The sequence below is a fragment of the Vipera ursinii genome (genome assembly GCF_947247035.1).
Source record: "Vipera ursinii genome assembly, chromosome: 10".
Taxonomy (NCBI): domain Eukaryota; kingdom Metazoa; phylum Chordata; class Lepidosauria; order Squamata; family Viperidae; genus Vipera; species Vipera ursinii.
This window is the reverse complement of record NC_139520.1, coordinates 4,817,110-4,840,381: the sequence shown is the minus strand read 5'-3', so window position 1 is coordinate 4,840,381 and position 23,272 is coordinate 4,817,110. Positions and strand designations below refer to the sequence as shown.

Here is a 23,272-nt window from a genome sequence, read left to right as displayed (position 1 = left end):
GCAACAGTTGTTAAGTGAATCTGGCTTCCCCATTGACTTTGCTTGTCGGAAGTTCGCAAATGTTGATCATGTGACCCCAGGGACACTGCAAGCGTCGTAAATACGAACTAGTTGCACCTGGACTTTGACCCCTTGACCTTGGGGATGCTGCAACAGTCATAAGTGTGTGAAAATGGTCTTAGGTCACTTTTTTCCGTGTCGTCGTACCTTTGAAGGGTCACTAAATTGAACTGTTGCAAGTTGAGGACTAATTTGTAGGTGCTTCTGACAGAAGAAGAAAGAACGAACTCGGGACTTGAACCAAACAAAATCTCCCTTTGCCCACAGGTGACAGCTACCCCGGTCCCCAGGCCAGCTCAGAGACTGATCTCCTGAACCGCCTGATCTTACTGAAGCCAAACGCTCCCAAGAGTGGCAAGAGTGACAGCAAAGACGCCACCTCGTCTACCCAGTGAGGCCGCTCAATGCGGAGGAAAGCCGTTGGGATGCCAACTCAGGCAAAGGAACCGAGGGTTTTTCGCCTGCTCCTGCCCTTCCACATAAGGCCCAGGGACGCCATGTTGCTGCAGGGAAACGGAGCAGGCTTTGCCCCAGGTGGATCAAACACGAACGTTCTAGATCCAGGCGCTGTGGACGGTCTGGCCAGGTGAGCCCTGCTTGGCCCCGGATGTCAGCGGGCATCCAGATCTTCTGAAAAGGACTAGCTATATATGATTACAACTATTTTCCATATATTGTATTGTTGATGCATATCCTATATATCCAGAGAGGGCTCTCACCTGAATGGACCTCTCTTGATGGCCATCAAGGCCAGAACTTTGGACGGACAGCAGGGAGGGCTGGATCCCCGGGGGGAGGGGGAGGCGTCTTCCTTTCTCAACTGGGGCCAGCGCCTTGGACAGGGGCAGAGCAAAGTCTTCCCACGTCACTTGGGAGCCGAAGGATGGACCCCGAGAGGGGTTGCGGGGCTGGAAGAGAGGCTGCCAGCTCATTCCTCCGCCGATCCATGCTGCAGAACCTAAACCAGGTCTTCGGGAAGCCCCAAATAAACCCTGTCTTTGGCACAACAACCCTACAGGGGAGAGCGGAGCAACCAAAGGCATCCTCAGGGACCTTTGCGAGGCCTCTGCCTGCCCTTCTCAGAAACGCAACTGGCGCACCAATGCTCCCTCACAGACCCTTCAGCTCTGCCTGGAGAAGCCAGCTCCCTCTCCAGCTGCAACGTAGCACAACTTTCCTTCCGGCTGTGCTCTCTCCATGGGGGCTGCCAGCTCAGGACAAGCGGGTGGAGGGGGGGTGTTTGAGGCCTTGGCGGAGCCAGTTCTGTTTCCTGTGCCCCCAAAGCTGCTCCTCGGGGCTATTTGGGGGCAGATCGTGAGCTGCAAGGTGACCCTCCCTTTCAAACATGGGAGCTCTGTTGGAGGTCTGTTCCCACGAGCCACAGACCCAGGTTGTTCCCAAAGGGAGGAGATATTGAGTGGGCTCGCCGTAAACCTCTGGTTTGGGGCTTAGTGCGTGGGGTGAGCCCAGCCACCGTGGTTTGCCAAGCGGGATTTCCAGCTTAGCAGGTCAACTCGGCCCCATGTGGCTTATTCAACCAACTGTGGTTCATGCCAACCATTGCCTCAGCACAACGCAGAAGCCGGTGATTGCGAAAGGGGGAGCGGATTGGGGTGGCCTCCTTGAGCAAGGGGTGGTTGGAAGATCTTGTTACATTCCAGTCAGAAAGTTTGGCCTCTCCTCAAGTGTAACTCCTACCTCTACCCCCCCAACCAACCACCCCTCCGAGGCCTGGCCAAGCTTGCAGCAGGGGCTAGTGCTGACCACTCCCTCCTTTCTCGGTCCCCCCTCAAGGCCAAAAAAGCTGTGGGCCCACCGGTCAGTCCAAACCTTCTTTTGATTGGCAGGAGACAATCAATTGCTCGCTTCCAGAAGCCCCTCCCCCTATCCCAGTTCCCGGCTTCTTTGTTCTCTTCCGGATAGTCCAAAAGATTATCCATTTTTAGCCTGGCACCTTGACCATGGCTTGGCCTTCAGACAGAAGCACAGTGGAGGAAATGTCTTTCAATGCTTTGAGGGACTTTGTTGAAGGAGGTCTCTGCTTTCCTTCTTGAAAAGTCTCTCCCGAGTACACAGCCCCATCTTCTCCCCACATCCCACTCACCCCCTCCCTCCTTTCCCGATACAGTCAGTCAAGGCAATCTTCTCCAAGCTGGTGCTCTCCGGATGTACCACTCCAGATCCCATAATCCACTCGTCCATACTGCCAAGGGAGGATGCGATCTGACGCCCCAGTAGATCTGGAGACCACCAGCTTGGGAAGGGCACATCTTGGTGAAATGCTTCCACGGAGCACCTGGATTTCCTATGCTGAACTTTTTTTAACAAAAAGCAATTGGTTTTCTAGTTTTACTATTTATTGAATAACTTTTAGAAGGGCTATCTTTTTATAGTCGTACCATTGGTAGTGTGTTTCTTTTTTGTGTGTGTTCTCTTTCCTTTGTTCCTTTCTTTTTCTCTCTCAATAATGCTGGAGATATTTACCCTCTCTTGTGCTCTGTACGTGTAAATAACCGTGTTTGGGATCCTGGGTGTGAGAAAAGAGACGTTTCCAAGCCGGGAGAGGAAACATGGAATGAACGGAAGGGAACAGCCGATGTTCTAGCTCAGCTCCAAGTCCAGTTGAAGTCTGTTTTAACGACAGTGTGTCGGGAGGGGAGGGGTGGGGTAAGAGGCCACAAGACTGCGGGATTCAAGAGCTGCAGCAAAAGCACCCAAATGTTTTGTAACGGATGATTTTTCCCAGAATTCCTATGCTCTCCTTCCCAAGGCCATCTGCAAAAAAACAAAAGTCAATTCTGAGCCTGATATTAAATTAGCCACAGCATCATCACTGCTTCGGAGTTGCCTCTTACCGTTTCTTTCGCCAAGCGGGGAGAGGCGGGGGGGGGGACCTCAAAATGCAGCAGAATTGTGGATGCAAATCTGGGGCCTGGGGTTCAAGACTTGAGGTAGGCAGGGATTATTATCTTTGCAATGCTTCAGGTTCCAAATGCTTTTAAGCTCCGACACGAAAATTGGTAAGGCTGAAGCTGTTTCTCAATATCAGCAAATTTTAAGGTGGGTAGACGTCCAACTCCCAGAATTCCCTAGCCAGCATGGATTGAGCAGAGTTGAAACCCACTCATCTGAAAGCTGCCAAGGTTGAGAAGTAATGGACCGGCAAAGGCGGACAATAAATGGCCATCCAGAGGTTGCCAAGGTACACATCACAGCATCCCTCCTGTCAGGCCTCAAAGGCAAGCAAGAACGACACATGGAGTTACCTAAAAAATAGTTTCCCTTATTGTTCCTCACAGAATCTTGCCAGAGTAAAGCAACTATTTGCAGAACTACAGATCTACTCTGGGAAAAGCTAAGGGGGGGAGCCCTTTTAACCTTCTTCCTCCTAAGCAAACTATCTGATCTTCACTGCCTTTTTGCCTTCTAAAAAGCAGCCTGCTTGTCCTGGGAATCCAGACTATGTTCCACCACAGTGCCCTGCTGGCCATTCCATCAAGGCTATGGAGACTTGATGTGAAAGGCCCTCTCTCTCTCTCTCTTGGCTTTTCTCCATAGAAAAGGGGTGACCACAGTCCTCTTCTCAGCAGAGGGAACCTTGGATATCGCCCTCCAGCACCTATTTTAGACCCTGCCAGTGAAAAGGACAAGGCACCTGATCCAGATTAGCAATTTGCTAAGCACTGAAAGAGGAGTCATTTCCCCAGCCAGGCGGTGCTAAGCGTGCAGTACAGCATCAAAGAAAAAGTAAGGTGGGCAAAGCTGAGCTGGGGTTATTTGAGGCACAGGTGGGCTTTACCAAGAAACAATGTTGTGGTTGTTTTGGGTGGGGTTTTTTTTTTTTTGGTTTTTTAGTGGAACGACTCGATCAATAAACGGTCATTATGAGCCATGGTGATGCAGTGGTTAGAATGCAGTATTGCAAGCTCACTCTGCCCACTGCCAGTTCAGTCCTGACTTCCCTCCTTCCAAAGTGGGTAAAATAAGGCCCCCGATTGTTGGGGGCAACATGCTGACTCTTTAAACCGCTTAGAGAAGGCACCGTGAAGCGGTATACGCGTCTTAAGTGCTATTGCTATTATGACTGTTCCCATCTGGCCATTTCTAGTAAGCTGCTGAGACTCTGGAAAGCGCAGAGGAGCAACAAAGATGATTAGGGGGCTGGAGGCTAAAATACTGCATGTGAAAAGTTGGTTTCAGGAATTGAGTTTGCCTAACCTAGTGCAAAGGAGGAACAGGAGATACGATAGCAGAGTTCCAATATTTGAGGGGCTGCCACAAAGAAGAGGAGGTCAACACATTTTCCAAAGCACTTGAAGGCAGGACAAGAAACAATGGATGGATACCAATCAAGGACAGAAGCAACCTGGAATTAAAGAGAAACTTCCTGACAGTTAGAACAATTAACCAGTGGAACAGCTTGTGTTCAGAAGCTGTGGGTGCTCTATCACTGGAGATGTTTAAGAAGAGACTTGACAGCCACTTGTCTGGAATGGTAGGGTTTCCTGCCTGAACAGGGGGATGGACTAGAAGACCTCCGAGGTCCCTTCCAACTCTGTTATTCTGTTCTGTGAAAACACAACCAGTCAAAACAAAAACTCTCAAAATGGCCCTCAATTTATGATACAGGTGAAAGAACTGGGAAAATCCATTTTTGAAGTTAGCTAGGAACGTTGCCAATACAGCAACTCACAAATAACTAGCATGTTTGCCTTTATCCACTTCCTATTGTAGGCTTGAAGGATGCGGTGGCTCAGCGGGTTAGGGCACTGAGCTTGTCGATCAGAAGGTAGCAGTTTGGCGGGTCGAATCCCGAGCGCCGCGTAGCAGAGTGAGCGCCTGTTACTCGTCCCAGCTTCTGCCAACCTAGCAGTTCGAAAGCACGTAAAAATGCAAGCAGAAAAATAGGGACCACTCCGGTGGGAAGGTAACAGCGTTCTGTGCGCCTTTGGCGTCTAGTCATGCCAGCCACGTGACCACGGAGACGTCCTCGGACAAGCGCTGGCTCTTCGGCTTTGAAACGGAGATGAGCACCGGCCCCTAGAGTTGGAAACGACTAGCACCCATGTGCGGGGGAACCTTTACCTTTATTGTAGGCTTGAATTCTTCACGTGAAAAAGCAATCACCTTAAGGCCAAAGCAACCTTTTGAATAATTATAGACAGAGACATTTATCATCCGTTCTAAAACTCTTCACCGTGCAAGCAAACTGAAGCTTATTTGAACTGCAGAGCAGAATCAGAAATGCTTTTCAATTTCTAAACAACCTTGGGGCTCTTATATCTTGGATCAAATCCATTCAGTAAAAAGGGCAGAAATGCAGAGCGCTGGATTTTATGGAGTACTTATTGAGAAACCCTATTGTGGTCAATATGATTTATTGCAGAGTAAGCTTATGTTCCAAATCTTTCAGAAAAAAGCCCAGGAATAATTGTAAGTATTTTCTAGAGAGACAGGCCGGATCAAAGATTTATCAACTCTCCCACATTCCCAGTAATTCCCATGGAAGATTCTTCCATATTCAGGGGAATGGTTTTACACGTTCATCTTGTCCCACAAAAATCTCTCCCAATATTTAAAGGCTTGGCCTGAACTGTAACAGTTGTAATGGAAGGTTCTGTTGCAAGCTGAGATCCAACATTCAAGAAACACGGGAAATCAGTTAAAAAGTGATCTACGTAGATACATTTGGGCTGAAATCAAAACAGGATTCAGGAAATTAACTCTGATTAACCGATTCTGTGTAAACTACCTTCACTAAATGCCTAGGAAGATTCTTAATCATCCAGGTCATGATTGTCCCCAAAGGTCCGTTTTCCAAAAAGCAATTTGGAATTTCTTGGTATTTTCTTTGAAAACATTTCTCTTCTCATCCAAGAAGCTCGACAATGTAGTCAAAGAAAATGCCAAGAAAGTCCAGTTACCTTTTGGAAAAAACACCTTTGGGACAACGGTGACCTACCTGGATGACTGAGAATCTCCCTAGAGCAGGTGTAGGCAACCTTGGCTCTTTTATGACTCGTGGACTTGGCAACTCCCAGAATTCCTGAGCCAGCATAGCATAGCTGGCTCAGGAATTCTGGGAGTTGAAGTCCACGAGTCATAAAAGGGCCAAGGTTGCCTGCCCTTAGAGGGACACCTTCACTAAACAGAATTGGTGATCAGTTCATTTTTCCAGAAAGCCATTTAATTAAAGATATGTGAAGCAGCCCTTCCTGAGACGGCTACTGGTGGAAATGTTTGTATTTCAAGAACTACAAGTAGTCCTTCAGTTATGACTACAGTTGAACCCAAAATTTTATGTTGCTAAGTGAAACATTGCTAAGTGAGTTTTGCCCCATTTTACGACTTTTCTTGCCACAGTTGTTAAGTGAATCACTGCATGGCAGTTAAGTGAATCTGGATTCCCCGCTGACTTTTGTCAGGCGGTCGCAAAAGGGGATCACGTGAGCCCGGGACGCTGCAACGGTCATAAATATGAACCAGTTGCCAAGCGCCTGAATTTTGATCATGTGACCCTGGGGATGCTGCAATGGTCATGTGAAAAACCATCATAAGTCACTTTTTCCAGCGCCATTGTAACTTTGAATGGTCACCTAAATGCACTGTTGTAAATCGAGGACTGCTTCATTTCTCTGCCAAGGGCATATATACTCCTACATCTCTCTTGTGACGTTCTACACAGCAACACTGAAAATTGCTCACTATTTTTAATGAACATACAGACGTGTCCAAGCGTACAGGAAAATAATATATTCACAAGAGTGCCATAAATACACTGTCAACAAACAGCAGAGCAGAATGCTGGATTTCAAACTGAGAAGTGCCGGGAGGTAATTTTGCCAATTCCACCAATACAACGTAAGTCAGTTTGTGGCCAAGACACACTTAAGATATCCAGGTGGGGAAAATGAAAAGAAGGGTGTTGGGGTCTTAAAACTAAAAGAGTTTGCAACCTCAAGTACTTCTATCACCCTTCTATCATTTCCTCAAACTTAAATCCGTTTTGGTAAACACAGAATTTAATTTTTTGGTTGCTGTTGGTCGAATAGATCACCAGGGTGGCCAGCGATCCCACATGCTCCAAAAAAAGCCAAGTTTTTTTTACGTCAGACAGATGAAATGGTGTGCTTGTTTTAACGGTGGTACAGAATAAGTGACAGTTTCACGTTCTTGTGATGAGATGTACAGGACACCGTTTCTTTGCTAGTCTCAGAAGAGATTCTCGAAGGCTCCTATCTAGTGGCTAATGGCTTCATCGACGTTGGTTGAGGCCGCTGAGATTCTTGAACTGTCAGATACAAAAAACAATAAAACATTTTAAAAGAAAAAAGTGGGGGAGACCATGAGAAAGTTAGAAACTTTTAGCATGCAAAATGGGATGCGGCTAGATGTTTCCTGACGGTGAATTCCACCCAAGCAATGATTTTTAAGCAGGGCTGCTTGAATGTTGATCCAAGCAACAGTGCTTAAAACCATCCTATCTGTCAAAAAAACCCTAACACTTGCATCTGAGTTCATAGGGGATATTAAGGGATCTCCCAAACACTCAACTGCTGCTTTGGGAAATATGAATACAACAATATCTGATGTCAGTGGTGGGATACAAATAGATGAACAACCGGTTCTCTGTGTGGATGCCGCTTCCAGAAGTCCATTCTGGGCCTGGGCGACCAAAAATTAGTTACTGGTTCTGCCAAAGTGGTGTGAATTGGCTGAATCCCACCACTCTGAAGTCAATTATGAGCCAGTTTTGTGCCTAAGGTGGGACTAGAACTCACCGACTCCTGGTGACTGACCCAGTCACCTTTCATGCCTAAAGGTGGGACTAGAACCCACCGTCTCCTGGTGACTGACCCAGTCACCTTTCATGCCTAAAGGTGGGACTAGAACTCACCGCCTCCTGGTGATTGACCCAGACACCTTTCATGCCTAAAGGTGGGACTAGAACTCACCACCTCCTGGTGATTGACCCAGTCACCTTTCATGCCTAAAGGTGGGACTAGAACTCACCGTCTCCTGGTGACTGACCCAGTCACCTTTCATGCCTAAAGGTGGGACTAGAACCCACCGTCTCCTGGTGACTGACCCAGTCACCTTTCACGCCTAAAGGTGGGACTAGAACTCACCGTCGCCTGGTGACTGACCCAGTCACCTTTCACGCCTAAAGGTGGGACTAGAACTCACCATCTCCTGGTGACTGACCCAGTCACCTTTCACGCCTAAAGGTGGGACTAGAACTCACCGTCTCCTGGTGACTGACCCAGTCACCTTTCACGCCTAAAGGTGGGACTAGAACCCACCGCCTCCTGGTGACTGACCCAGTCACCTTTCACGCCTAAAGGTGGGACTAGAACCCACCGCCTCCTGGTGACTGACCCAGTCACCTTTCACGCCTAAAGGTGGGACTAGAACTCACCATCTCCTGGTGACTGACCCAGTCACCTTTCACGCCTAAAGGTGGGACTAGAACCCACCGCCTCCTGGTGACTGACCCAGTCACCTTTCACGCCTAAAGGTGGGACTAGAACTCACCGTCTCCTGGTGACTGACCCAGTCACCTTTCACGCCTAAAGGTGGGACTAGAACTCACCATCTCCTGGTGACTGACCCAGTCACCTTTCATGCCTAAAGGTGGGACTAGAACCCACCGTCTCCTGGTGATTGACCCAGTCACCTTTCATGCCTAAGGTGGGACTAGAACTCCAGACTGATGCTTTAACCACTAGATCAGACATGTCAAACTCGCAACGTCATGTGAGATCGCGCAACGTATCGGGACAGTTTTGCCATTGCTGGCAATGGGGTGGTCGCAGCTTCCAGATGACGCGTCCGGCCCATGGGCCGGCAGTTTGACACCCCTGCACTAGATCAAAATGCCAGGCCAAGAATAAACTCCCTCTAGCAAACTACTGGACCTCTTGAGTGAACTGGCTAAGGAATTCAACAAAACATTAGGCTGGAATTAAAGCACCCTTCCTGCATTCTGCTATTAAATAACCTAATCCCATTAAAAGAAATGAATATTTCTTCCTGAAATTAACTGGGGTGAAATTAATTGAAAGGGCTTGCTGCACGTTATTTGTATCTGTTTCTGCAAAAATTATTCTGAGATGAAAAGCAGTCAGCTAAAACTAGTCATCCCTATGAGTTATTTCAGGAAAAACCATTATTCAGGGCAGCTCACATATCCCACCCACCCCCCTTTTAAAGAAACCATGATACTTTGCTGCGTTTTTCCATTCTGTAACAGTAGAAACATTCTTGGACTTTTTTTGAGCAAAGGTTGTGGGAAATCCTGTGTCTGGAATTACTCACAGTAACAGCAGCGCCCATAATTCCCTGAAGAAGCGCCTCTCCAGTTGCCTTAACCTAGAAGAACAAAACCACAGAGGTGGAAAACTTCAACTACAAGCCGGCTTTTAAATTTCTGGAAAAAGCAATCAGGAAACGTCCTAAATCCAGCCACAGTGATGCCCTCCTGATGCGCTGAAGTCCCAGAATTCTCCCCTAACGTGGCCTTAGCATTAAGGTAGTCCTTGACGTACGACTGTAATAGATCCTGCCAAACCTGCCTGGTCATAAAACAGGCCATCACTTGGCCCAATTTTATGACTTTTTTTTTTTGCAGCAGTCATAAAGCGAATGCAATGGTTGTAAAGCAGAACGCCAAGGTCATTAAGCCAATGTGTTTGCTGTGGGGCATGTTTGCCGAAAACCAAAAGCATTTTGCGCTCACATGACCACGAGATGCCACAAATGGCCATAGATGCAGCCCAGTTGCTAAGCGCCCAACACGTGGTCAAGGGATCGCGGGAAGGCCCTGTGGCCATCAGAATCACATCGTTAAGTACCTTTGGGGGGTTCCACTGTAACTTCAAACAGTCGCTAAGTGATTGGTGGTACGTTGAGGACTACCCATAGGCAATTTATCTTAAAATTGGTGGAGCCTTGGTGGAGCAGTGGGCTAATGCCTCCTTAAGTAACACCAGCTGCCTGCAATTAGTGCAGGTTTGCATCCCACCAGGCTCAAGGTTGACTCAGCCTTCCATCCTTCCGAGGTAGGTAAAATGAGGACCCAGATTGTTGGGGGCAATAAGCTGACTTTGTAATAATGCTGCTTGGGGGGGGGGAAGCCCTAATAAGCAGGCATATACATAGAATGAAGGCTACTGCTAAGCTTGTAAGCCGCCCTGAGTCTTCGGAGAAGGGCGGGATATAAATGGAATTAAAATAAAATAAATAAAAGGCGGGATGTGGGCAAGAGGACGCTCCAGGAAAGCAACCAAGCACCGTATCTGGTTGGAGGTATTTGAGGAAGCTTCAAGCCCGGGGTCTTAGCAGGATCCAAAAAACGTACAGAGACAAGTGGAGGGAAATATAATAGATTAATGCTGAAGCTACTGCTGTGCCTTAAAAGAGGCCCAGAAACCAACAGAGGAAGATTGCCAAGCCAATTAGCTTGATTTAATTCAGAGGCTCAATAAAGCATTCTGCACAGTGTGCCCCCCCTTTTTTAAAATAGAGTAAGTCACAGTGATGGCGAACCTTTTAGAGACCGAGTGCCCAAACTGCAACCCAAAACCCACTTATGTATCGTCAGGTGCCAGGTGGGTGTGGCTCATTGGGTGGGCCTGGCTGCGGTGGTAACGGCCGACTGGGTGGGACTAAAAAGTTCCATCAATCAATTCCAACTTTGCGGGATCTTTGTTTTTCCCCATGAGAAGTTGAAATTGATTGAATCTTTTTTTTTCCCTGCACACAGCGGCGGAGGCCTTAAGCAAAAAAGTTTTATAAAACCCAGCTGAAGGCCTAGGACTGGGGCGACTGCGTGCGTGCCCGCAGAGAGGGCTCTGCGTGCCACCTGCGGCACCCATGCCATAGGTTCGCCACCACAGGAGTAAAACATACGTATCTTGCAATTCAAGATGTTGGTAATCCCCTTTAAAGCGTGATTTCGTGCCGTGGGCCCAGGATATCTTTGGGACCATCTCATCCCACTGAGACTGGCCTGCCCCACCCACGCCGGCAGAGGCGGCATGCTGAGCTCCCCCCCTCAGCCACGGAATTGCAGCTGGCCTTCTCTGCCATCACACCTGCCCTCTAGAACATTTTGCTCACCTGAGTGAGGTCCTCTCCAACCCTCCTGAACTTGCACCGGAAGCTAAAGACCCACCTCTGCCAGTTGGCTGGGGCTCCAAAGGAAGGGCTTTGCGTTGGAGGCGGCTGACAGATTAATATCAGATCCCACCACCTCCCCCTGCTCATCCTGCTTTCCCCCCCCCCCATCTTTTAGCTATGGCTGTTTTGTATTTTGGGTCATTACGAGTTTAACACATGGCTTGGGAGCACAATGCCATAGCAGAACGGGGTTGTGCAAAGGTATACAATAATTGTGTAACATCTGCTATGTAGAGCTACCATTTCTGTCCCTCAGCTTTCCCCACCCCCATCTTGCGAGCAGGAAGAGGTCTTCAGAATATACATGGATTTTCATATGAGGGCTCCAAAACCAGAGCAAAACGTGCTCATAAATACGTTAGGCATGAGAAAATGGAAACTTCAAGAAAACTGCTTGAAAGGTGTGCAGTAATAAGAGGAATGGGATATTTTTTAAATGCTTGGAATACCACGTGCCGGAAACATTGGGGTAAAAAAAAATACTAAAAATAAACTATGCCTTTGATCAAAAGTTACCTGGTTTATAGCAGCTTTTCCCTCCAAATTGGCTGGAATTTCAGATCCCAAAATTTCCAGCCAGCCTTTGGAGGACACCAAGTTGGTGGGGGGGAGGGGGAATGACATTAGGTTACTTTTGTAACTTTGGAGGGTGGAAGGAGAGAGCTTGATCATCTCATTGGAAAACCTGCATAGCACAAGGGTCATAAATTCATAACTATAACTCACCTGTTTAGCTGTGTGGCCCACGTTCATTGCGTCAGCGACCCTGTTGTATAGGAAGGACCAAGTGTCCTCAAAATCCAGGGAGGAATCCTGAATCATCACCAGTTCTGTGGTGTTATAAATTCCAGCCAGGACTACTCTGCGAGTGTACCAATTTATCTGCAAGACCAGGAATTAAGAGACTCAGAAGATGTGAAACCCAGTAACGAATTAAGGTTTTGATATGAAACTCCTACCCACGTTTTTAATCACAACTGGAGTGTCATATGTCTATTCTATAAAAGCACACACATACATCTATATTTCTGGTTGAACATATCCTGAATCGATGAAAAGTGAGTTCTACAAACCTGAAAAAAAATATATCTAAAAATTCAGTTAATATGGATGTTATTTTTATGTTGCATGGTGCAACGTTGCTCCTGTTAAGTCACTGAGAGAAACAAATCTACAGAAGCAATGAAATAGTATCCTGAAATGGAAATTGCTGAATTTCCAAATAAACATCAACTAGTTCAGGGGGTCTTCAAAGTTTGGCCCTTTTATGACTTGTGGACTTCAACTCCCAGAATTCCTCAGCCAGCATGCCTGGCTGAGGAATTCTGGAAGTTGAAGTCCAAAAGTCATAAAAGGGCCAGGTTTGAAGATCCCTGATCTAGTTCCTGGACGAACTCCGGCTGATTTTGATTGGTCCGGAGAAAAGATCAGACTGTGGTGGTTTTCACTTGCGCTGAAAAACAATAATAATCTTTGTATCTGGCAATTAACACATCACTGCAAGGTCTGGTCAGATAATTTTGTTTCTGGTCAGTTAATAAACATACTCTAGAAAACCTTATGGGAAAATACAACTCTGAAAGAATGCACAGGAGGCAAGACTTTGCTGTTAAGAGGCTATAACTGTATAATCACTTATACACACGCAACACAATTTAACCCAATACGTTCTACTTCTGCCACAGTGCTAATTATGACTGCATTAGTGCACTGCACTGGAGCACTGAACATAAGATTGTTCGCTGAAGAGAAATAGAAGCTTTGCCAGGAAAGCCACTGTAAAGTGATCTGTGATGAATACACACAATGAGCCACATCCAGCATTTCCTTCAAGTGCAACAGAAACTTAACTATTACTAAGAAAAATCCTGCATATATATAGAAAGACACACAGTAAGGAATAGACTGCTTACCGTTAATTTCAGTGATGCTAGAAGCACTTTTGGCCATGGCTATGCCAGCGGTGGCTGCATTGCTTCAAAGCACAGGTCTAACGGTATGACATTTGTGCTATGACTATAGGTCTCTATCCTGGAGACCTTTGAATCGCATCTTTGGGAGAAAGGCTGAAAGCAACATTCATGGAAGCAGGATAGCTAAAGCTTTTAATGCTCGTTTTTACCATTTAAACATTTAAACTCTTCTGTGTTATTGCTTTATTATGATGTCAGCCACCCAGAGTCGCTCGAGATGTTGAGATGGGCAGCGTATAAATTTAATAAACAAAACAAATGAAAGCAGACACTCTTGTCAGCAATTTCCTACCCCTGGGGAGCGAGCGTTATTTTGCAAGTCACTCAGGTTCCTGAGACACCACAGAACGAAGAACACTTTTCTTTAAACTTGACTTTTAAAGAAAGCTCTTGACTTTTGATTTGGGAAAAGTGCAGAGAAGAGCAACTAAGACGATTGAAGGCTTGGAGACTAAAAGATATGAAGAACTGTTGCAGGGTTTGGGTTTTGGCCAGTCTAGAGAAAAGAAGGAATGGGGGGTGGGGAGAGAGACATGGTAGCAGTTTTCCAATATTTGAGGGGCTGCCACAAAGAAGAGGGGGTCAACTTATATTTTCCAAAGCACCCGAAGGCAAGACGAGAAACAATGGATGGAATCTTATCAAGGAGAGAAGCAACCTGGAATTAAGGAGGAACTTCCTTACAGTGAGGGTAATTAACCAGTGGAACAGCCTGACTCCAGAAATTGTGGATGTTTCATCAATGGAAGTTTTTTTAAGGAAAGACTGGATAGCCGCTTGTCTGAAATGGTAGGGTCTCCTGCTTGAGGAGGGAAATGGACTCCAAGGTCCCTTCCAGCTCTATGGTTTTCAAAGCCCTACATGGCATGGGTCCGGAGTACCTCGGGGATCACCTGCTGCCGGCGTCAACTTCCCTCCGCCCTGTGCGTTCCCACAGAGAGGGCCTCCTCAGGGTGCTGCCGGTCAGAGAATGTCGGCTGGTGGCCCCCAGGGGGAGGGCCTTCTCTGTGGGCGCCCCGGCTTTATGGAATCAGCTGCCGGTTGAGCTCCGGATGGTACCTGACCTTCGCTCCTTCCGACGCGGTCTGAAGACCTACCTGTTTGAACAAGCCGGCCTGGCCTGATGGGTCATGTGTTGGGGTTTTTATTGTGGATTTTTTATTACCATCTATTGTTTTAGCTCGGGCTCCTATTTAATTCTTTTTTAATTTTTGTATTCTGTATTTTTATATGTGCCCTGTTCACCGCCCTGAGTCCTTCAGGAGAAGGGCGGTATACAAATATAATAAATACTAAATACTATTCCGAATGGAATTGAATAGACAGACAGGTAACTAACTTGTAAGCACGTCTATCCTTTCTAAGCAGATTCTCACTTTCCACTCCAAGACATCCAGTGTGGAAAAGGGCATCCATTTTCAGCTCTATAAATGTTACATCTTGTGCTGCCCCAAAGAGCTGCACTGATAAATTCGAAACGGGGGGGGGGGGGAAGGTTTTTTCCCCCAATTTCCAAGACAGCAGAAGCAGGAGAAAAAAAAAAGTAAACCAGGGTCTCTTGTGGAAGCTGAATTTCTTAAAAGCTCCACTACAATTTGCATACTCGAAGAAAAACTTTAGTTTCCTGGTGGGATCTCTGTCTTTTATTTGGCCTTCTTCTGGTTTATTCCTTTAATTTGTCTGTCTGCCATTTATTTGTTACTGCAGTAGCTGCTGTTTTATTCTTGCACAGGTTTATTAAAACCATTTATTAAAAGGACCTGCTAAGCTCTTCTCATCCCTTTCTTCTCTTTATAATAGGTCAACTAGTTCATTAATTGCTTTAATTAAGGTGTAATTTACTCTGTTTTTATTTCCAGCCCACCCACCCACCCACCCCAAAAAAAATCCAATGGCTCTCATCATTAAGAACCGAGTATTTAAGGTAACTGCTTTCAAAAGTTTTCAAACTGAATCTTTCCTTTTCTGGCATACTGGAAGGAGAGGAATCTGAAGAGCAGAACTATATTTCAACCAGGCAAATGCCTGTTCCACTCTGGGTGCCCCTAAGATAAAAACTCACCCCCCCTCCCCCATTTGCTGACTTCTACCAAAAGAGATCAATTTCCAACATGCAAACTTGAATGGGGCGCGGATTTATTCCTTGGAAGAATTAAACCAGTTGTAAAACTGTTATCTGTTTCGATCTGATGATTTACAGTTTGGCAGCACTCATGGTTTTAATAAGATTGCATCACATAACACTTTTAGATGCCTTCAAGAAAGAAATGGTGATTCATAAATATCAGAAAGACGGGCAAAAATAGTAAACGTAGCCCTATCTGGTGTGTCGCTACATTACAGCCTGTTCTGTGGCCCAGAATAGAAAAAGTTTATTTCAGTTTATAAAACAAAATGCCTCTTCTGATCCAGACCCAGGGCAGCCTGGATACAGGTAGTCCTCAACGTACGACCACAACTGAGCCCAAAATTTCTGTTGCTAAGCGAGACAATTGTCAAGTAAATCTGGCCCCATTTTACAACAGTTGTTAAGTTAGTAACACGTTTGTTAAGTAAATCTGGCTTTCCCCTTGACTTTGCTTGTCTGAAGGTCGCAAAAGGCCGAACACATGACTCCAGGACACTGCAACTGTCATAAATACATGCCAGTTGCCAAGCGTCCGAATTTTGATCATGTGACTACTGCAAACTCTCGTGAAGTCTGAAAAACAGGCATAAGTCACTGTTTCCGGTGCTGTTGTAACGTCGAACGGTCCCTAAATGAACTGTTGTAAATTGAGGACTAGCTGTAGTGCCTGATCCCCAAGCCACTCTTGTGGATTAACAGATGTCCCTTTGCCCTTGTCTTTTGCTCAGGGGCCTAACCCTTTTCTCTTCACAGACTAAGCATGAGTGTTGCGTGTAATCTCTCACTTAATTATGCGCTTACTGGAAAACAGGTTTGCCAGGGTGACTAGAAATACTGACTACTCTGAACTACACGAAACCTGTACGTGTCTTCTCACTGCAGTCCACAGCGGCCTGAATCCAGCGGGTGGGTGTGAGCACTTTTCTGCAACCCTGAATGAAGCCACACCGTTAGTCTCCCATACTGCTTCCATTTCTGCTGGACGTAATTTTAAAGGGTCATGTGCCAGGAACTAAGCAACTGCAGTTGTCACAGGTGGACAAGTATATCTTTCTTAAGCCAGTGTTTCTCAAACTTAGCAACTTCCAAGATGTGTGGAAGTCTACAGATCTTAAAAGTTGCCACGGGTTGAGAAATACTACTCTGTGCCGGGGTGGGGAGGAGCAACTGTGGCGACTTTACCACCTGTGGGCTTCAACTCCCAGAATTCATAAGCCAGCATGGCTGCCTCAGGAATTCTTGAAGTCCACAGATTATAAAGTCGCTATAGTTGTCCATCCCTGCTCTAAGCCAGGGGAATCTCCAAACTTCAGCCAGAATTCCTCAGCCAGCTATTCAGGTTGGGGAATTCTGGAAGCTGAAGTCCACAAGTCTTAAAATTGTCAAGTATGGAGACCCCTGCCCTAAGCCATGGTTTACAAGTCACAATAAATCAGTATACGTATTAAGTCAGAGCCAGAGCCGTAGTGGTCTAGCCCAAAATGTGAATCCAGTGAATGTATCTCCTGTGCCTACCTCCTTTGAAGCTGGAATGGCACATTTTGTAGCCCCAAGTATATTGGCCCTGCAAAGCAGCATATTTGAAACCTTCCCACGGCCTTTCTAAATCCCAAATGCAACGCCCTCCCCAGACTTACATCGGTGGACTGATCCCCCGCATAGTGCCAGATGTCATCCACCATGGTGGTAAGCAGGTTGAAGCTGGATGGAATATTGTGTGGCATCAGCAACACACTCATAGCCTAAGGAAAAGCAGAGAAATGGCTGAACCAAAGAGGAACATTCTTAACCTGGCCTGGGGGTTGGGGACCCCTGTTCTAGGTGGAGGCTCTCAGATTAGCCCAGGGGTAGGCAACCTTGGCTCTTTTATGACTCGTGGCCTTCAACTCCCAGAATTCCTGAGCCAGCATGGGGGAACTATGGCCCCTTCATTACTCGTGGACCTCAACTCCCAGAATTCCTGAGCCAGCATGGCTCAGCTTGGAAACCTCTCCCTGTCCCCTCAGCATGGCTGGCTCAGGAATTCTGGGAGTTGAAGTCCACGAGTCATAAAAGAGCCAAGGTTGCCTACCCCTGTACTAGCCTCTCTCTGTAAGACAGGGCTGGGCTGAGAGAATGGTTGGCCTAAAGTCTCCCAAATGCTTCTTGGTCTAAAGGGGGACTGGAACCAGGGTCTCACTATTCCCAGGGCAGTCCCTTCACTGCTACCCTGCCCTGGTTCTGGCATCGAGAGGGAAGGACTTGCCCCAAGTCTCCAGGGAGCTTCTGTGATTGAGGGGGGACTAGAACCGGGATTTCTCTGCTCCTGGTCTAGCATTGTTTGCCACCACATCCTGTTGGCTCTGAGAAGAGGGACTGGGCCAAATCTCCCAGGCAGCTCCTATGGCTGAGGATAGATTTGACTTGAGTTTGCCAGCTCCTGTTTCAGCAACTCTGCCATTATACCACTCTGTGGCTTTCCTGCCTATCATATCATATCATATCATATCATATCATATCATATCATAATATCATATCATATCATATATCATATCATATCATATATCAATCTATCGATTATCTATCTATCTGTCTGTCTATCTCCCTATCATTTACATCTTATCTATATCCAGCCATCTACACAGACAAAACATGTGGCGTGGATTAACGCACAAACACAATCTTTTTTCAACTTGATGAATGTCATTGTGTTCCTTAGGGCCCAAAAGACTGTTAAAATTTGTTTCAGCAAGTCACAAAGAGCCAATCACCTAAAAGAGCCAGCAAGGAACAAAACGTATGCACTGCTGTTATGTCTTTCCCCTCTGACAAAAGCACCTTTAGGGGGATTCATCCAAGCAAGAACAAGAAGATCAGTTCAGGCTGGGGGTTGGGAGTTCATTCGCACAAGAGGGGAGGGGAAAAAAAGAACTAATTTCTCTCTGCTGCGTCGCCCAAGTAGGAACCTCCCCTGTTCATTTCCAAACAGAGGAGCATTCAACCATCAACGTGCTCTGTTCTGAACGCACTGAGATAATCTAGGAACATTGCAAGAACACCAAGAAAAGCATACCTGAGGCCATTTTTCAATATAGGGAATGAGCATTCTCAGCCTCGCTTCTAAAGCATCTTTTATAAACTGGTCTGTCTTCTTCTTCCTTTCAAAAGAGAAGAATTGTTTAGTGCAATTCGTTCTTGCCTGTCTCTCTCGTGCTCAGGGTCTGTACTCAGAGATGCCAAGACAGGTTACCTGCCGAAGCACCGTTCTGGAGTAGCCTCCCTGTGCTCAGTGCAACTGCCATCCCAGGCGTTGCTGTTTAGATGGTTAACGTAGCACCGCCCCTTCCCTTGCTGTGCCTGGGACTTACTCCAGTTGACCAAGCTGTACCAGCTTGTGCTGTTCCTCAAGAAGTTCAGAGAGTCTGGAGTTACTCTGGGACACGAAGTGGAGAATCAGTTCGCTGCCATCGTTGTGAAACAGTCCTGCTGCGGCCACAGAGAGCCCTACGGACTGAAGGAAGGAAAAAAAAGTCGAGTAGAACAATTTCCACTGAGAAATAAATTTCTGTAACTTTAAACAGGCAGGGCTTACAAACGAAGCAGCACTAGTTTAGCCTAACTTACCTTTGGAAAGCTTACTTGTTTATTTAGCGTACGGCATTTCATACATGGACTGGCAATATATATTAACATTTCAGCTAGATTAGTAGAACCCGACAAAATTCTAAATGTTAAAAAGATCTATGTTCAAATATCAAGATCTAGGCCAGGGGTCCCCAATCCCTGGTTTATGGACCGGTACTGGGCCGCGGCATGCCAGCAACCGGTCTGCACAAACAAGCAAAGCCCCATCAGCAGGATGCAGGCAGCACACAAAACCACATCCCCTTCAATCCGCAGAAAAACTCTCTCCATGTAACTGGTCCCTGGTGCCCAAAAGATTGGAGACCTCTGATCTAAGCCAGGGGTAGGCAACCTTGGCTCTTTTATGACTCATGGGCTGAAGTCCACGAGTCATAAAAGAGCCAAGGTTGCCTACCCCTGAACTTGGAGGAGTCCAACCGTCTTTTTTCCCCTCCTAGCTCTGAATGTCAAGGAAACCGGACCACTTGATTAGCAGGGCTTGGTCCAGAAAATGTGTCACTGGAGGAACCAATTTAAGTATGTTGAGTAATTGCAGCCTTAGGCATGACACTGTTTCAGGTCCTCTTCGCAAATGAGAATACAAATAGTCCTTGACTTACAATCAGTTACAATGAACAGTGCTTGTGATCTGGTTCTGATGCTTCCTTGTGATCACGTGACTGCAATCTATGGTTTTTTGCCAAAAGTCGGCATTTCTTTCCGGATTTTGGCAAAACCACCTCATAGCAAACAATGGGTTCACTTAATGATTGCAGATTCACTTAACTTGCACTGTAAATCTACAAGGAAATAGAGCCTATTTTGCAAAAAAACAAAACAAAAAAAAACAGCAAGCAAAATGTCCTAAAATGGACACTCAGAGGCAAGTTTCAGAAATTTCCTGCACATCGATCCTATTAAAAAGGAGTTTAAAAATGTTACTTCTGGATAGAATTCAGAATTCTTCACCTGAAAATTCTTAGTAGCCTCAAAGAACAGCAACAGTAATAATGTGAATTTGGAGATCAGTTAAGCCATCAGTCCCCAGCCTTTCTGGCTTGGTGGCCCGGAAGGGGGTGTGGAGAAGAGATGGTTCTGTGCGGGTGGCAGGCGAGCATGCAGGTGTGCGCAGCTCTATCGGGAACTCGCGCAAGTGGAGTTGTGCGCACATGTGCTTGCCTGCCACTCGCGCAAGTGGAATTGTGCATGTGGGCACTCATCCGCCGCTTGCACAGCCCAGTTCCAAACAGGCCACGGCCCGGTAGTGGACTGTGGCCCAGGGGTTGGGGACCTCTGAGTTAAGCTAAGCAACCATCCCTCTGGGTCTCTTAACATGCCGCTTCTCTTAATGCGAACCTTAGCCCCTTCTGCAATTGCATCCATTGTCCAGCCATAGGTGGGTACAAATTTTAGAGCTGCTGTCAGGATCCGACTCTGTAGCTGCTCCTCACTCTCATAGTCCTCTGATTGTTCACCACCTTGATCTGTGTAACTAGGGGTAAAAACATAGGAAGGCATGTCTTACAAGCACTTTTAAACACTAAAAAGTCCAAAGCTTTTATTATTTTTCCTAATTATAACTGATGCCATCATGAAACCGTGCATGCCTTTGTCTGATAAAGGGTTAAGATCCAGTTTGTTTAGACACGGTATCTTTGGCTACATCATCATTGGCAGCTTTGATTAAAAAAAAGGTGAAGACATACATCAAATAAACTATGTTAGGACTTAGCATTTGTGTAAAGCTAGCCAGCATTTATCTAGGAATGTTTATAAGTGCGCGGATAGCACACCCAATCATTCTAATGATGGGCAGTACACAAAATTGCTCAACGTTCAATCTGAATGCTGCTTGTTAACAATCTCAGAGCAAGATGGAAGAATGCCAGCTACTAAATTACTCACTAAAATATGTCCATTATATTTTCTCAAAGCCAAGAATTGCTACTTTGGGGAAAGAAGAAAGCTCAGAGTCATTCTGGACAGAAATTATGCAGATTACCTAGGGGGTGAGCCTGGATGCTTTTCATCCCCGGGGGAAGATGCTGAATGTGGAGGATTGGGAGGTGGGAAGGGGGGCTGTTTCTGTTCTTCTGAAGCTCTTTGCAGTGCCACTGCAGGATGGAAGGTCCGCTGAGATGGATACAGCTGGCTTCTAAAGACTGAAAACAGAAATGAGTTGAGTAACACACAAACCTAAGGAATCATCTTGTGAAGGCCCCCTTATACATTTCAGAATTCAAAGCCTACAAAAGACCTATGCACAAAATCATGCTACCTAAGAATAAGACATAGGTATACCCTTTACAAAATATGTCACTGGCAGGCCAGACAAGTCTTCTTTCATAACGTGCGAAACTTATCTAATAAAGGCTGCTTCCAATAATGACTTACAAATGATGCTGGCAATTATCTAGAAAACCACAGCCCCATTAAAATATTCTCTCTCCTTGACTGTTGATTATGTGCCATCAAGTCAGCATCACCTCCTAGCAATCTCCCAAGATGACTGGTCTTCCACCTGATCCCTCAAGTCTTCCAACAGTGCACGCACTGCTACTGTAATTGAGTCCATCTGCCTTGTTGTTTCTCCTCTCCCTTCTCCCTCATCCCATCTTCCACCATGTTACATACTTGTTCCAAGGAGGTGGGTCTTTGTATAATATGTCTGAAAAATGTGAGCTTGGTCATGTGTGCCTCAAGGAAGAATTCTGGATCAATGCTTGTTCAATTATCCATTTGTTTGCTTTCTTGGCTGCTCATGAAATTCTCAGGAGCCTTCTCCAATATTAACGTTCAAAGACATCAATGCAGAGAGTGGTGAGGATGGCTGAAAAGATTACTGGCAGTTCCTTCCATCCAGGACATGGCACAGAAGCGTTGCTTGAGCAGGGTCCGCAAGATTGTGTGGGACACTACTCATCCTCTTCACGATCTGTTTTCCTTGTTCCTTTCTGGGAGGAGGGGGCTTCGTGGTATCCGAAGCAGAACATCCAGATTCAGTCAGTTTTGTTCCATACGGTATTAACCTTGTAAACTCTAAAGCTTCCTCCTTCCGTTATGTATTCAAGATGGTCATTAATATTTATATGTTACTTATATGTAAGGGTGTAGGTCTATACCAGGGGTCGGCAACCTCGGCTCTTTTATGACTCGTGGACTTCAACTCCCAGAATTCCTGAGCCAGCTATGCTGGCTCAGGAATTCTGGGAGTTGAAGTCCACGAGTCATAAAAGAGCCGAGGTTGCCGACCCCTGGTCTATACATATGTTTGTTTATAGTAGGTTTAAATGTGTGTTATGTATGTGTACCCTTTGAGAGCAACTAAATTTCATTCTTAATGTGTGCCATTGTGCCTGTTTCTTTCTTCCATTCAACCATGTCAGAGAGAGAGATTTTCTTTAAGCCTGTGATGTTATTTATGACCATGTTGTTTTATTGAACGGTTATGCTTATTAGCTTTAACTTTGTCGCCATTCTGAAAATCTGTCAGCCTCTTAGAGATGAGGTGACTGAAGCCTAACAGGATCAAAGAATGAATGAACGAATGGAATGAAGCATTGGGCACAGGTTGCCATTTTGCATTCTCATGGCGTCCCAAATTCAGGAGTGAAAATTGCAAGAAAAATCAGGCAATCTAAACCCAGACTTTGCTCCAAGCAGAGAAGCTCCTTCCGTGGGCAGCAAACACCAGGAGGAGAGAAGATCCACCGGCACCAAGAGAGGGAACCGTCGGACCTCGACTCCCATCCCCAGAATCTCTTAACAAGCTGCTGGCTGGGACTTATGGGTATTCCAGTCCAGACTGTCAAGAGCGTCTTGGTTGCCCAAGTTGCAATGGGAATTCGCTATCCAACCTACCGCGCAGGCGCAGATGGGGTAAAACACACACACACACACACACACACACACACACACACAGAGGGTAAGTATGCGGATTATGGGCCCTACAGTTGCTTCGGCCGTGGATGATAGGGGGTGTAATCCCACTCGCCCCGCCCCGGATCCCTTCAAGAGGGCATCCTACGTTGATGTATGCAAATAAGCCGGGCCGAAGGGCCTCCCTCGCCCTTCACCTCACCTTCCCTTCCTCCCGCCTGAACTGCGGGGCGCCCGGTCCCGCCTCTCCCGGAGCGGAGGAAGCCAACAGCCTCCTCCCACCCGGCCCGAGCCCCGCTCTCCCCCCGAGCACCTCACCCGCCGGGCAGCGCAGCAGCCCCCGGGCCGATCGCCTCAGCCCCGCCGCGGCCGCCGCCATCTTTGAGTCGGGCGACGAGCGGGGCGGGCAGAGGAGGCGGGGCGAACCGCCGCGGGCGCCATCTTAAAG

General features: G+C 46.6%; 2 protein-coding genes across 5 annotated transcripts in view; one reads left to right on the top strand and one right to left on the bottom strand.

Moving 5' to 3' along the window:
* DOK4 (docking protein 4) overlaps nucleotides 1-2,896 on the top strand; it is a 73,729-nt gene extending 70,833 nt beyond the window's left edge. For all 4 annotated transcript variants that reach the window (XM_083370717.1, XM_083370715.1, XM_083370716.1 and 1 more), the window contains exon 9: nucleotides 328-2,896. In XM_083370717.1, the coding sequence (XP_083226843.1) occupies nucleotides 328-455 (128 nt within the window). In that variant the 3' untranslated portion in view covers nucleotides 456-2,896. The remainder of the gene's footprint in view (nucleotides 1-327) is intronic.
* Nucleotides 2,897-6,756: 3,860 nt separating this feature from the next.
* COQ9 (coenzyme Q9) lies at nucleotides 6,757-23,265 on the bottom strand (the record flags this gene model as incomplete). Its single annotated transcript, XM_083370713.1, is given in 10 exon segments — nucleotides 6,757-7,351; nucleotides 9,379-9,432; nucleotides 11,968-12,123; nucleotides 16,980-17,084; nucleotides 18,395-18,479; nucleotides 18,690-18,832; nucleotides 20,302-20,437; nucleotides 20,948-21,107; nucleotides 23,143-23,229; nucleotides 23,232-23,265. Coding segments are annotated over 10 exon segments (996 nt in total). The 3' UTR covers nucleotides 6,757-7,315.
* Between the last annotated feature and the right edge of the window lie 7 nt (nucleotides 23,266-23,272).